This window comes from Etheostoma cragini, chromosome 6 (assembly GCF_013103735.1).
Source record: "Etheostoma cragini isolate CJK2018 chromosome 6, CSU_Ecrag_1.0, whole genome shotgun sequence".
Taxonomy (NCBI): domain Eukaryota; kingdom Metazoa; phylum Chordata; class Actinopteri; order Perciformes; family Percidae; genus Etheostoma; species Etheostoma cragini.
Window position 1 is genome coordinate 20408517 of NC_048412.1, and position 13065 is coordinate 20421581.

A 13065-nucleotide genomic window follows, 5' to 3' on the forward strand; every position below is an offset into this window, starting at 1 on the left:
TGTGGCGGTGGTGCGCTGCGTAGCTGGACCTCCCATCAGCATCATTCATTCATTATTCATAACACTGCGTCCAAAAACACCGGCCTCTTCAGGAAAGATTTTTTTTTACCAAAGGCACAGATGACTTAGAGTATGAGAAAGCTGTTCAATTTACGTGTCCAGAATATTTTTTGTTGTTATGTGAGTCACCAATGTGAGTTTTTCTTGAAGACTGTCCTCTGAGTCTGTGTCACCAAATGTCATTTGAGAACAGTGTGCTTTGGTAATACCTGGGTTAGAATTACACACATTCTGCAGTTGGGTTTGGTTGCCCTTGGGCGAATTTTGACATTTATGGTGGTGAGGGTGTTTGAGAGGGGTTTGCAGAGACAGGCAAAAGCGTGTCCTTACAGGTATGTGGGCAGGAAAGGGTAGAGTGAGGGAAGAACGGAAAGGACAGGAAGGGGGATGGGGGGGGGGGGGGGGGGGGGGGGGGGGGGGGGTCTGTCAAATACAAGATGAGGTGAGAAGAAATAAGTAACTGGGAGCTGAAGAATGTGGAAAAGAAGTAAGCCAAGTTGACGGACAGGAAACCTGGAAGCTGTCTATCATCAGCAGAGCTCCAGAATTTTCCATGACTTCAGCTCTCCATCTTCAAGAAGAAAGGTAGCTGGGGGGTAGAAAAGCCAACCCTGTATCCCCATATCTCTATAATGAGCTGAGAACCACAGGCTGAGGTGGCAGGCAAAACAGGTGGAGGTAACACTCCGACTTAAGTTTCAGCCATGCACAAGTGAAGGCAGTTGGGATCGGAAGACCCAGTAGACAGAGGAAAATGTTCTCCCCAGATTGGAGAGGAAAGATATAGATTTAGTATGCGGGAACTCAGATGCTCAACCCCCTCTTGTCATAAATCACACCAACCGGTTACTTCATTTATGATATTTTGAAAATAAGTGGCCACATATAGGAGCTCTGCCGCACATTGAGCACCATGCAAGATGTTACATATACAAATGCAACCATTTTATCTGCAGATTAAACAACTACAGCAGGGAACTGCATTGACTGTGCTCTAGGTTTGCACTATTTGCCCAAGTTGTAGTTATTTTTCTGTTGAGAACAGACACAGGAATTGAGGACTCAAAACTTGCTAAACTCACCCATGGTCAGACATTTCTCGCCAGCCACTGAGAAAAAAAAAAGAAATCTGATTTCTGAAATTCAATCTCCTCATCCCACCCACATTCATAATGACCTTATGTCAAAACAACCGATAGCAGCTTCTGTATTTATCTGATACATTGTTCCATTTTGGATTGTACTCCACCAGAAGCAGCTGTTGCAAACAAACAGAAGCACTGCAGTGTGTTACTGGCTAATATGGTTTATGGGCAAACCTGTGGACCGAGCCTGGCTCAAGCTGATATGGAGGCTTGTTTCCACGGTCCAGAGCCAAACAGCCAATCATTTGAATATTGTCTCATGTTTGTACTGGAGGCTTTGGCTGCCCTCTGTGAGTCAACTGACTCATAATCCACTGCCAGGGCTCTGACCACATAGTCGTGTGGGAGCAGACTGACACGAACAGCAGAGAGAGAGAGAAGCAGGCAGCGGGATGTAGTATAAGAAATCGAATGATCAACGGAGAGTGGCGTGGAGTAATAGCACTAGTGAGAATAGAAACCACGAACACAAGAGGAACTGGAATTAGGTGAAAGTATCAAAAACAGGGAAGGGTGAGGAGACAGTGAAAGGAAGAAATGAGGTCATTGTGAGAAAAAAGTGCAGACAGTGTTGGAAGTGAACACATGAAACACAATCTCAAGTCCATGACCGTCAAGCTGCCTCTCCTCTTTCTTAGTCACTGCCACCATTTCCTTTGTCCGACAAAAAATGCTAAATCTCCCCAATGGGAGAAGACTAAAAAGAGAGAGAAGCACAGTGTGGGAGGGATGATGAGAAAGTGCTCGATGAAGGGCGGGAGGTAATGTTCGGATACTTGGATACAGCTGAAGCGAGGGAGGAGAAAACAGGTGGGTAGCCACAGGAATACAAGTTTGTCATTGTTTGGCTGGTACCAATGTAACCATAAGGTCCACGTTTCCTCAAACTGAAACTAGCATGAAGCATCTCTCACTGATCTACCTATGAAGTCTGCATTAGTGAAGGGTCACTGCTGCAGACTGGGCTTTGACTTTGTGTGCCCTGTCATGCCGATAGCGGGCCCAGTTTGAATGCTCTTCTGAACCGTTAGACCAACTGCCCCCAAACCAGCGCCAAACACACACACACACACACCCACACACACACACACACAGACCCACCCACACAAACAGATGGGGCGAGGTGGGGAGTGTGTGTGGGTGAGGGGCTACAGAAAAGGGTGTAGGCAGTGGATGGTAGATTTTTTGGCTGGCTTTACCTTGCTAACTTCCTTGCCAAAGAGAGCAGGCTCCAATTCTGACAGTCTGTATGATGCACCACCAGCTGGCAAACCAGGAACCACAACCATGGTGGCACATATGATACAATGCAAACAGGAAAAGGAACTACCACCGATTTAGGAGAAAGTAAGATAAATATAGGGATAAGAACAAGTAGAGAAATACAGGAAATAGTGAAGCTATTGTTACGAGAAATACAAGAGACAAAAGCTTGACCTCCCCATTTTTTGACAAAAATATTAACTTCAGACATCATTTTGACATAAAGACCCTCTAATAAATGTGTCTAACAAGCGATGTTTCTAGTCATGTGAATGTGAGGCCCCCCAAGTGTAGTGGTGGGCTCTCCTACAAGTCCACCCCTGTCCCGTCGCCGTCTGGTACTGCCAGCGATTGGACGCAAACACGCGCACGCACACACACACACACTTATTTATAAAATCTGTTAAGTCCGGATTCCAGTTCACATAGGGGTTTCAGTAATGTTCACATGCTCCTAAGAGCCCTGACTGCTCCAAGTGACGGATGCCCACACACACAGCCGGGTCCTGTCCCACACCCACAGCTTACCCTCTGATTTGTCACACGGTCACACATGCTGCAGGGTTAGTTCAGTTAATAGGGTATGCATTCCAGACACACATTCAAATACCCAGACACCCCTTCTCACAAGTATGTAGATGGAAAAACGCGTTGACATACTTAAGCACCATCGTACATATATGTGTTCATGCGTGTGTGCGCGTCACAAATGGTTTAACCATCGACGAGTACCCCCGTTCGTCAGCCCTCAACGTGCTGCCCTCCTCCATTCCCTTCAATCTATACTTCCTATCCATTCCTCTCTCCCTACTTTCCTCTCCTTTTCCCTCTCTCTGCTGTGAGGATAATCAGCCCAGTATTAATACCTGAATTCCGACAGCCTACAGGAATGTCCTAACAATGTAGCCTTGTTCAGGTGCAGAGAGGATCTCACTAAAACCTACATCTAAAAAGTGCTGCGGTGAGGAGTCCTAGTACTACAGCATGCATGAGGCGAGGCACTTTATGATTTGAGATGAACACAGTTGAGTGGTATACACTTTGCTTTCATGCTGTCTCTAACATTAGAGGTCAGTATTAGAAGAAAAGCTATACTCATACATTCATAGAGTATATCAGTCAAGTATCCACCCATAGTCTATAAACCCAGGATTAACAGGATCCATGCAGTTCAGTTATGCTTCTTTACCAGTGAGTGATCCTTCAGTATTGGAGTTTATTGACTTTCAATGGTATCATATTGGGATGGTAGATTATTTATTACATTTATTCACAAAGTAGTCCAAATTCAACAACAATGCCTTAAATCCATTAATGGTGTCTTATTGTTGTTTAAATTAATATTTTGGGGGTTTTGGATTGTTGGCCGGACAACAGAAGACATTTGAAAACTTTTTCTAATCTTTTACATCAAACAATAATCAGTTCTATTCAGGCTATCAGCTAAGAGGAGGAGATAGCCTTTGCTTACATCACTGATCCCTGTATTCATTAATCTTTAGTATCATTATCTATTGCCTGAGGTTTTTGTAGTTCTTTTTAGTCTCATTATGACTCAAACACAACTCTGCAACTATTCATTGTTAAACTCAGGTTGATGCTGATATGTTTATTGCTGTTTTATTGTGTAAATTGTTGTGTGGTTTGTGTTGTATATTATCATGTGATGTCTTTCTGGTGCATACAAATCGCCCTTCTGGGAAAAAGGTCAAACTGAATTGAGCTAACCAATAATGAAAAGAATCATACGTTGCAGCATAAATCCAATGCTTGCAAACTAAAATGAATTATTTTATACATGACATGGTCATTTGTGATATATTTCACTGTTTCTATTAATATATTGATATTAATGTATAAATATTGATTTCCAGCCATAAATAGAAGCGAGACATAATGAAAAGCAGTGACATACTGGAGTGCTCCATCATCCTCCCATCCTCCTCCCATCCTCCCTCCCGCTGCCTTTCCCCTTTTGTCAGGCCTTATTATTGAACATGTGTCCTCTCTGCCCCTGCCATTAACCAACCCCTCCCTCACACACTGCTTTCAATGGACAGGCACACACACACACTCTACCAAACTGCTAATTGACATGTGGAGTCGGTGCATCTTTCATCATTCTCCACGGAGACATATCTTGAAGTGTGTGTGCTGTGAGTGGGGAATGGGATCAAAGGGGATCCTCCAAGCTGCCTGTCCAAAACCTCTCAGCCTCTCTCAACACTCCATGAGGCAGCCAGGAAAGACCCAATCTCTACCATAGTCACCTCAGCACAGTACAGTTTGTTCAACGCCGGACTTCTGCTTGATAATCATTCGGTTTGAATAATTGTTAACGAAATTTAATCTTGTTGCTGCAATATGCCTTCCAGGGTAGAATGCAAGATGCTCTCGATGCAAAACATTGGGGTTATAATTACTTTATCCCTTAATAACAAGAAGCTAAATCAGTTAGGCACTCTGTAAGTCTAACATTATCCCCACAATAACTATCCATCATGTTTGTTGTTTGGCAGATTACACAGACATGTAATTGGGAATCATTTAGCCTGATGGAGTCATAACCCAATTGAAAGGCATTGATTTTGGATTAAATATTTATATAGGCCGGGAGCAAGCTTGTACTTTTTCCTGCCAGACTGAATCAAAAGGAAGCTATGAAACTTGACTCTCATAGTATTACCGGAAAATGAACACAACTGATGGAACAACACAGGAGATCCAGCTTTCCCAAATGATTATAAACAAATTGGGGGGAAATACACTTGGCAAAATGGCTCTGCAAAAGACACTAATGTGCCTTCTATCATACAGATGCAACTTTATAAATACTGTTACACCAGTGGGAAGTGACTTAATCTTCTGGCTCGATTGTTGCCAGTAGCTGAACTGTCACTCAAAAATAAATAAGCTCAGAATCACCAAGGATTTGAGACACCCTGCTTTTAGTGGCTTCTTCTGTTAAGGCTACTGTGATGATTAGACAACACATGGTCGGGAGGATGCATGTATTTTGTTCCGGTCGCTGGGAGCGATGACAGACAGATGACGGATGGAGGTTAAGACAAGGGAGAAGAGGAGGAGAGAAAGATTAGTGTGAGCGATGCATAGAAGAAAAACAGTGATGGTGGGGTTAAGAGATTGACAAGCAAATTCCAGGGAGAAATGTAAGAAAGTAAGAAATAAAAAGACTCAAACTAAAGTTAAGAACAGTATGTGACTTGAGGAGAATATTAACAGTCAGTGCATGGTAACTTTACTCCTCTACTCCTCTTTCAAAGTCAAGTTCACACAGGCAGAGGAGCAAAGGGAACTTTAGTGCTGTGGTCGTTGTTTCAGAGGGGCTCAGGTAAGCGAAGCCTCAATAAAACAAAGACGGGTTATGTCCTTAGGCGAGTAAGCCCTGCAAACTGACACTGGATCTGTTTAGTGATGACACTCTGGCCTAGCTCTCAGTAATGTGGGGAGCCCCCCCCTTTTCTCACACAAACAGACATGAAGTCACAATGGGGAATGTCCAACACACAGAACACTGACATAAGATGACAAGTTCATTAGGGTGCTGTAACACAAATATCTCCTCACACACAAACACTTTCCCCTCCTCCAACCACTGTTCCTCCTCTTCCTTCCCAGCATGGAGAATTAATGTTCCCACTCCTGTCTCCCAGGTCCCCCCGGAACAGTTAAAGCATCTCATTGTCAAACAGTGACCAGCGTCACTGGAGAGGTTAACCACGGCTGCTTAACCATTAACTAGATTAAAGTCGGGAAGGCGCAGGAATGTTCTCCGACAGATGGCAAGGGGAGATTGGACAGGAAAAGTTGTTCCTGAGAGAAGAGCAATGGCAGTGACCTGCCTTTGTGACACTGGTTTGAGCACATTCGCCGATACACGTATATGTAAACGCAGAACATCCTGCAGCCTAGTGAACTTTAAGTCACCCTCTTCTGGTTATCAATATGTGTTAGCGATAAGGGAGGAAAAGAATCCCTTGACTGGGTCAGAGGTCAGTTCAAATATTTGTCTGCAGGCCTAAAGTTGTACCTCAGTAGCATGGGAAGTGTTTCAAATCATGTACAGTCATTTTTCAAGAAGCACGTCGAATGAACACTCAAACAACAAAAGGACAAACAAGTTAAATTAGGGATGCATTCAAAGCAAACATTCTCTTTTTATCCCCACAACAGGCCAAGCCAGTGGTGTGAGAAAGTGAGGTGATAATGGAACGTGTGTGTGTGTGTGTCTGATGGGGGTTGGGGGGGGTTTCTTTGGTGGGGTGCACTCAACAACTGCTGCTGAGGCAACTGTTGATGTCTGAAAAGCAACAGCTTGCAGGGCTCCCAGAGGACTCTCTGCCAGCCAACAGTCAGATGGAAGGTTTAGGGTTGGAGGGGCGCAGGGGTTAGGATTTCTTTTCCGCTGCCAGGAAAATTATCTCCTTGGCCACAGATCCATGCTTTTTTCAAGACATTCCCCATTCCTAATTGGTATCCCTCAATCCCGACAAAACCCTCCTGTCTGATCCTCACTGCTGCTATCTCGGCCTGTATAGCTTTTGTTCGGTTTATCCCCCCCCCCCTTTGCATGCTATGTGATTGATTAAAACAGCTGGACACAAGATGAGAATACACAAAAGATGTAGGCCATCGTATTTCTATTTGTACAGCGCGTGGCTAAGAAAGCCAAAGCCAATCCTGCTACTTTGTGAATTCCTACAAAAAACACATATAGAAACAGAGGCTCTTATCCGCATCTTGCTACAGCACTCTCCTGCTAAATGGATTGGCAGCACTTAACCTACTCTCCAGAAAGAGCTTTGTGAATTTTCAATTTTGTTCCATCCCTGAATTTCCCCCCCCCACCACCACCACCACCACAAGGACACACATACAGAGACATGTAGCCTCTTTTCAAGGCTGCAATTGAAGACCATCCTCCCCCGAGACAAGAAAAAGACTGCCCAGCGGATCCGCCACAGTCAGCTGTAATCATCTCTTATCCCATCCCTTGATCTCTCTTTGTCTGTCCTTTTCTCTCTGCTTCCGTCCTTTATTTCCTACAACTCCCACTACTGACAAGACAGCATCCTCAAAGCAAACGATGAAACCCAAACAACTTCTAGCCAGCTTCTTTTCCACTGTTCTCTCTCTTCTCATGACAATGTGTGTACTGTACACAACAATTTTTGAAAACTTTAAATTGTAATTCAAACACAGACAGTGTCAGAGACAGACCCTACTGGAATGTGTTCTTTAGTAAGTGAGAAACAGTGAACATGCCAAGTGGGAGAGGACGGCCCTTCTTATTTTAAAATCATCAATAGTTGCCATAAATGTGCCAAGGAAGGTCTCTAGGGGTGGGCCTTAAAGCAAACAGAGCCTTCTCCCACTAAAAGAGAGCGGGATACCTTGCTGATGCTATGCAGGGTTATTAGCTGTGAACCATGTACAAAAGCCCAGTGGTCTATACAGTCAAAGACAACATGGTAAATCACAGCAAGCAAACACAGGCACAAACCAGGTGGACATGACCAAAACTTCAAGCATCATTGAAAAAAGGCCAAAAAAGAGACAAGGTAGTGTGAAAGAGAGACAACCTAAGACAAAGCAACAGACAAGACAAACATCAAAAGAGATGGAAAAATAGACACAGCTAATCTGGAGAAATACATCTTCTGCTTATGTACGAGTTCCTGTGGAAGTGTGTGTAATCACAGCTTTGGCTGCAGCTCTTCTGTTGCTTTCGTGGGGACACGAGGATGAAAAAGCAAAAGGGGATCAACGTTTCCGTCTCCGCTGTGAACCATTCATCCTTCTTGCTAACTGACTTCCAACAAGGATTAACCACGTGCATGGAACCTACCATCTGCTGACGCCCAATTGCCTACCGCTGCTGATTGCTGGCTCACCAGCCAACTAGAGATGGTCCAAGATTATTTTTTACTTGCATATTTGCTGATCCGATACCAGTGTGTCACATATTTCATTATGTTTTAACAACTGTATGGATGTGATATGAATTCTGTCTTTGTTGTTGGTCTGGCTCACGTTAAACTCTTTGTGAAACATGAACAAACAATGAATGCCACAGAACTTTGTTATATTATGCAGTTTGACAGTCAGTCATAACGGAAAAAGAAGGTAAATAAACTACTTTAACGTACATTTTTTTTAGGGCTTAATTACGTGGTATCGGATCGGTGCATAAACGTCGGTACTTCCAGATTCCAATGCCAGCGTTTTAGGCAGCCTCGGAGGCAATACCGATCCGACCAGTATCGATATCGGAACATCTCTATAGCAAACATCAGTGTGCTATTAAACTGCTTTAACTGATTTGAATGTGACATTCACTGCAAATAATAAACACTGGTGTGAAAAACTGGCTGAGCTCAAATTGCCTTTTTAGAGCTTAGTGATTCCTAAATGGACTTTCTAACACAAGCCAACCACAACATGCCCTTTAGTTTAACTGACCAATGTGTAACTGGGGTCCCTTGGTTTTTTTGGCTGAGTGAAACCCGATCAAACCACAAGAATGCACCCTGGCTGTAAACAGACTCCAGCTTTCGCACCTAGAACATAACCTCCTGTTGGTGAGATAGATGCCGCATTGTGGCAACTTGTTTGTACGTGGATTACTGCCGGCGACTTGCAGTGAGAGGGGGTTTAAAAGCCAGAAAGGAAGCCCTCGTGCATAGAATTTGAAGTGACAACAAACAAACACACACATTACAGAGCGAGCTCCAACGTGTCCGGAGGTATGCAACTAATTCCGTCTCAGTGCTCTCCTCCGTCTCTGTCACACATGTTCACAAACACACAGGGAGGAATGATTTGCCTCAATAATTACAGCCCCACCATTCGCCGTGCTCCTCTAAAAGCCAAAATGAAAAGGGGGGAAACACAGACTGGCTCTCCAAAAGCAACCACTATCAATATGTCACTCACTCTGATGAGCTAAGGTTTCCGATGTGGCATAACACCAGAATGCTGCAGGGGCTCTAGGTGTATGTGCTTCCATTCACATGTTGTGTCGGCATGTGTGTTAACTTGTGGTTGCAAGTGTAGCCTTCCCGGTCAGTGAATGTATACTACCTGTGCATACTTGTTAGTATTTTTCATTCCCCCAAGAATGCACACGTATTTGCTTGCAAAAGACTAAAACGGACGACTGTAAAAGAGGTCCCCTGGCTTATCCCCTCGTGGCTAAACAACTCTTTTTCTGGCCTAATACCATAATAATTACAGACGTCTCCAGGGGTGCACCTTGGATGCTGTGCTGGCAGGGGGGACAGAAATGAAAAGTGAGGAAATGACTGTGGGACTTAAGGAGGCGATAGACAAAGAGGCCGACGCTGCGTGTTAGACTTTAACACCTTGAACTCAGCTGATGCTTGTCACTACAATTGTTTCCGCCGGTTCCTGAACACTTTGGAGTCTCTACAGTTTAGCTCAAACTCATCTGACATTTAACTCTCCTTTTGTCTCCTTACCTTAATGTCACTTTGTTCTTTTTACCCTCCAAAACGTCCATAATTTAGGTTAAGGGGAAACCAAGGCAGAGAGAACAGGAGGTTATTGCTTCAATGAAATACTCCCCCAAAAACACAGGTTGTATTTGACTTACCTTATTTAACTTTGTATTTTGTAACCCACCTTATGAGTGTACAGTGTCAGAATGTATTTGTGTCAACATCTGCATAGAACTAGTGGATCTAACTTGGTTAGAAGGCTGTCACAAACTTTAGACACCTAAAATTGAGTTATGTTTTAGCTTGTTTCCACTGTTGCTAACTTTGCTGTGACAGAAAAGGTAACGGCATCTCGGGAGCGCAGAAGAGGAGCCATTTACCAACATGTCTGGGTGAGCGGGTCAAAGGGTCAGGGGCGGTCCTGGGCATGCTGAGCACCTTGGGGCACCCCAAGCTGTCATGCAGCACATATCCAGTTGTCACAAATACATAAATACAGGCATACATGCTAAGAAATATGTTGTCACACTTACAGGAGACAACAAACACCTCAGGTGTTGCATGTCCTGTGGTTCTATTTAGTGCACTTCTTTGCTCAGAAATGACATAGTTGGAAGTTGCCAGTGTGCAACTAGTAATTGTGATAATGTGGGTCTGTGGGACAGAATCCCAGTAAGACCCAACAAGAGCTGCTATTATTAGACAAAACTATGCTTGAGAGAGAGAGAGAGAGAGAGACTCTCTCTTAGAATAAATCAACATGTGTAGCACTGAAATGAAATAATGACTTTCCTTCCCTCAGACTTCAGGGCAACATTGAGGGGACCTTAGCCCCTAGATCTGAGCCTTTAAATTAATGCACAACAGCTGTACAGAGGGATTTGTGATCTACACTGCTACCATCAATTACAGGGCCCTTTTTAGTAAGGCACCTGTTAAAAGGGCTCCATGAAGGACAGACAGCAAAGCACAAAAACCGTCCCTGAGGCCAAAGAGGAGGCAGTCGTAAATGGAGCTCTGGGGAGTGAAGTGGTATGCAGAGCAGAGATGGAAGGAGGGGAATGGCTAAACCAAGTAAACTTGGAGGGGGTCACCGATATATACTGTGTTTTAATAAAGTGAAAATAAATGTCTTTGCATTGAAGTGAAAAACATGCAGTGAGTACAGTGAAAGATTTTTTCCCCTGCTAGAAACAGAGAGAGAGAGAGAGAGAGAGGGGGGGGGGGGGGGCCTCCCTTCCCCATAGCACTTCAGCCCCGCCCTTTAGTTCATCCTGCTTCAAACCACAAGGCAATATATAAGAAATAACTTTTTTTTAAAAGCCTGTTAAGCAATATAGAAAATTTGATTTTGACACACACACACAGTCTCAATGGACCAGCTGAAGTTAAACACGTGAAAAACACAAATACAAACGTCAAACAAGCAAGCTGTTAAGGGCATTAAAAAAGTTCATGTTCACGGTGAGACTAAAAGCAGTTTTAAAACACCATGAAGTACAGTCAGGGGTGTCTGACTGGGGGTGGAAAAGGGACTGCGTACCCAGGGCCCTCGTGTGAGGAGGGCCCAAAAAGATGCTAGGATGTATAGCTGTGGATAGGGCCCATAGAGAACGCCTTTCTGCAGGGCCCATGCAGAAGGTTGTGCTATGGCCCAGAGTACAGTAGAGCCATAATCTCACTAGCGGCGCTGTAAATCCTTATGGGGCAGCAAGAGAGAGAGCAAGGGAGATAAATCTCCATGGCTAATGTAAAACTGGGTCAATAATAAAACTTGTAGGACACCACAGCAACTCCTTAAATGGATAAAAACTTGGTTAGGTTCAGTAATCCCAAAAAACTTTTCTTTGATTTAGATCATATAATGCCTAATGCCGAAGTCAAGTTGAATTTAAATTGGCGTAGTGTCTCTGGCAGCACCCAGGGGCGCTGAGGGTGAGGCGCGTTGCCAGCAAAGGAAATGCAAATCCAGTAGATCAGACATCAAAGCGCTGGAAACTGGACCCAGACGTAGCAGCATGGACGAGAATGGACGCAAATATGGTCTTCAAAATAAAAGCCTAACGTCTCTCACATTGTTTTGTCCAAAACATTAGGAAGTTGTTTTTTTGTAGGTGTAGGCGTATCAGTAAATGTATACGCCTACACTTCATCTACAAATGACCATTGTGATTTTTCAATCTGTGATTTATTTGACAGTTGTGGCTGCATTGTTGAGGTAGGTTGGTATTAGGCTTTATTGGACTGGCAGCGGGGTCCGGAGGAAATAACGGTATATGCCGCAGTCCCGTGCGCTAACAAGTGCACTCAAGTGTGGAGCTGAGACAACTACGCACAACTACAAAGAGCCAATAACGCTTAAAAAATCCCATCAGTGTAGCCTATTATCAGTAGGTCGGGGCTGCGAAACCAGACAGCTAATGCCGAGTGTGTGTGTGTGTGTTATTTTTAAACCAGTTTACCACGGTCACTGTTAAAACAAACCGACTCGATCGATACGTCGATTTCGGGATAAAGCCGGTTCTCCACCTGCTATCGGCGTGTCGCTAACGTACTATGTTTAACAGATTGCTCAACATCAGCCGTCAATTAAGATTAAACATAATGAAGGCTACAAAATGTTTAAGTAGAACAACTTAGTGAGCAGCGTGACGCGTCTGACCATGCAGGCTACAGACAGGTTGGTCGTGACCTGTGAGCAGCGGACCTCCTAACTCGGAAGAACTCGAAAGAATATAAGTATAAATTTGCAGCCTAAAGCCATGGAAAAACTAACCAGCACCGTGTCCGACGCAGTATAAAGTTACTTAGACAGGGTATGTCATTTCAACAATGTAGCGAAGAGACTTACCTTGAAATGCCCAGAGCAGCAAGGTGCACAAGAGCGACGCGCGTCCAAATGTTATGCCGTCCATGGCCGCTTTTCTAACTTTTTCAAGGAAAAGTATTCACTTTGTTTTGGGTTGTAGAGTGTGAAAATCTGGCAGCAGCGAGTCTTCTTTCTTCTTTTAATGCTCCAGAGCTTTCTGGACTTCTCGCACTCTCTTTCTCTCTCTCTCTGCAAAAGGAGTGCCTCTCTCCCTCACTCACACACACACGCACAGACAGAGAAATCT

The 13065-nt window shown here is 44.1% G+C and overlaps 1 protein-coding gene across 5 annotated transcripts in view; it reads right to left on the reverse strand.

Moving 5' to 3' along the window:
- The window catches only part of bcam (basal cell adhesion molecule (Lutheran blood group)), a 50276-nt gene extending 37211 nt beyond the window's left edge, over window positions 1–13065 (reverse strand). For 3 of the 5 annotated variants that reach the window (XM_034873231.1, XM_034873229.1, XM_034873228.1), the window contains exon 1: window positions 12801–13065. In XM_034873231.1, coding sequence (XP_034729122.1) covers window positions 12801–12864 — 64 coding nt within the window. In that variant the 5' untranslated portion in view covers window positions 12865–13065. The remainder of the gene's footprint in view (window positions 1–12800) is intronic. The other 2 variants (XM_034873232.1, XM_034873230.1) reach the window with 1 other exon arrangement.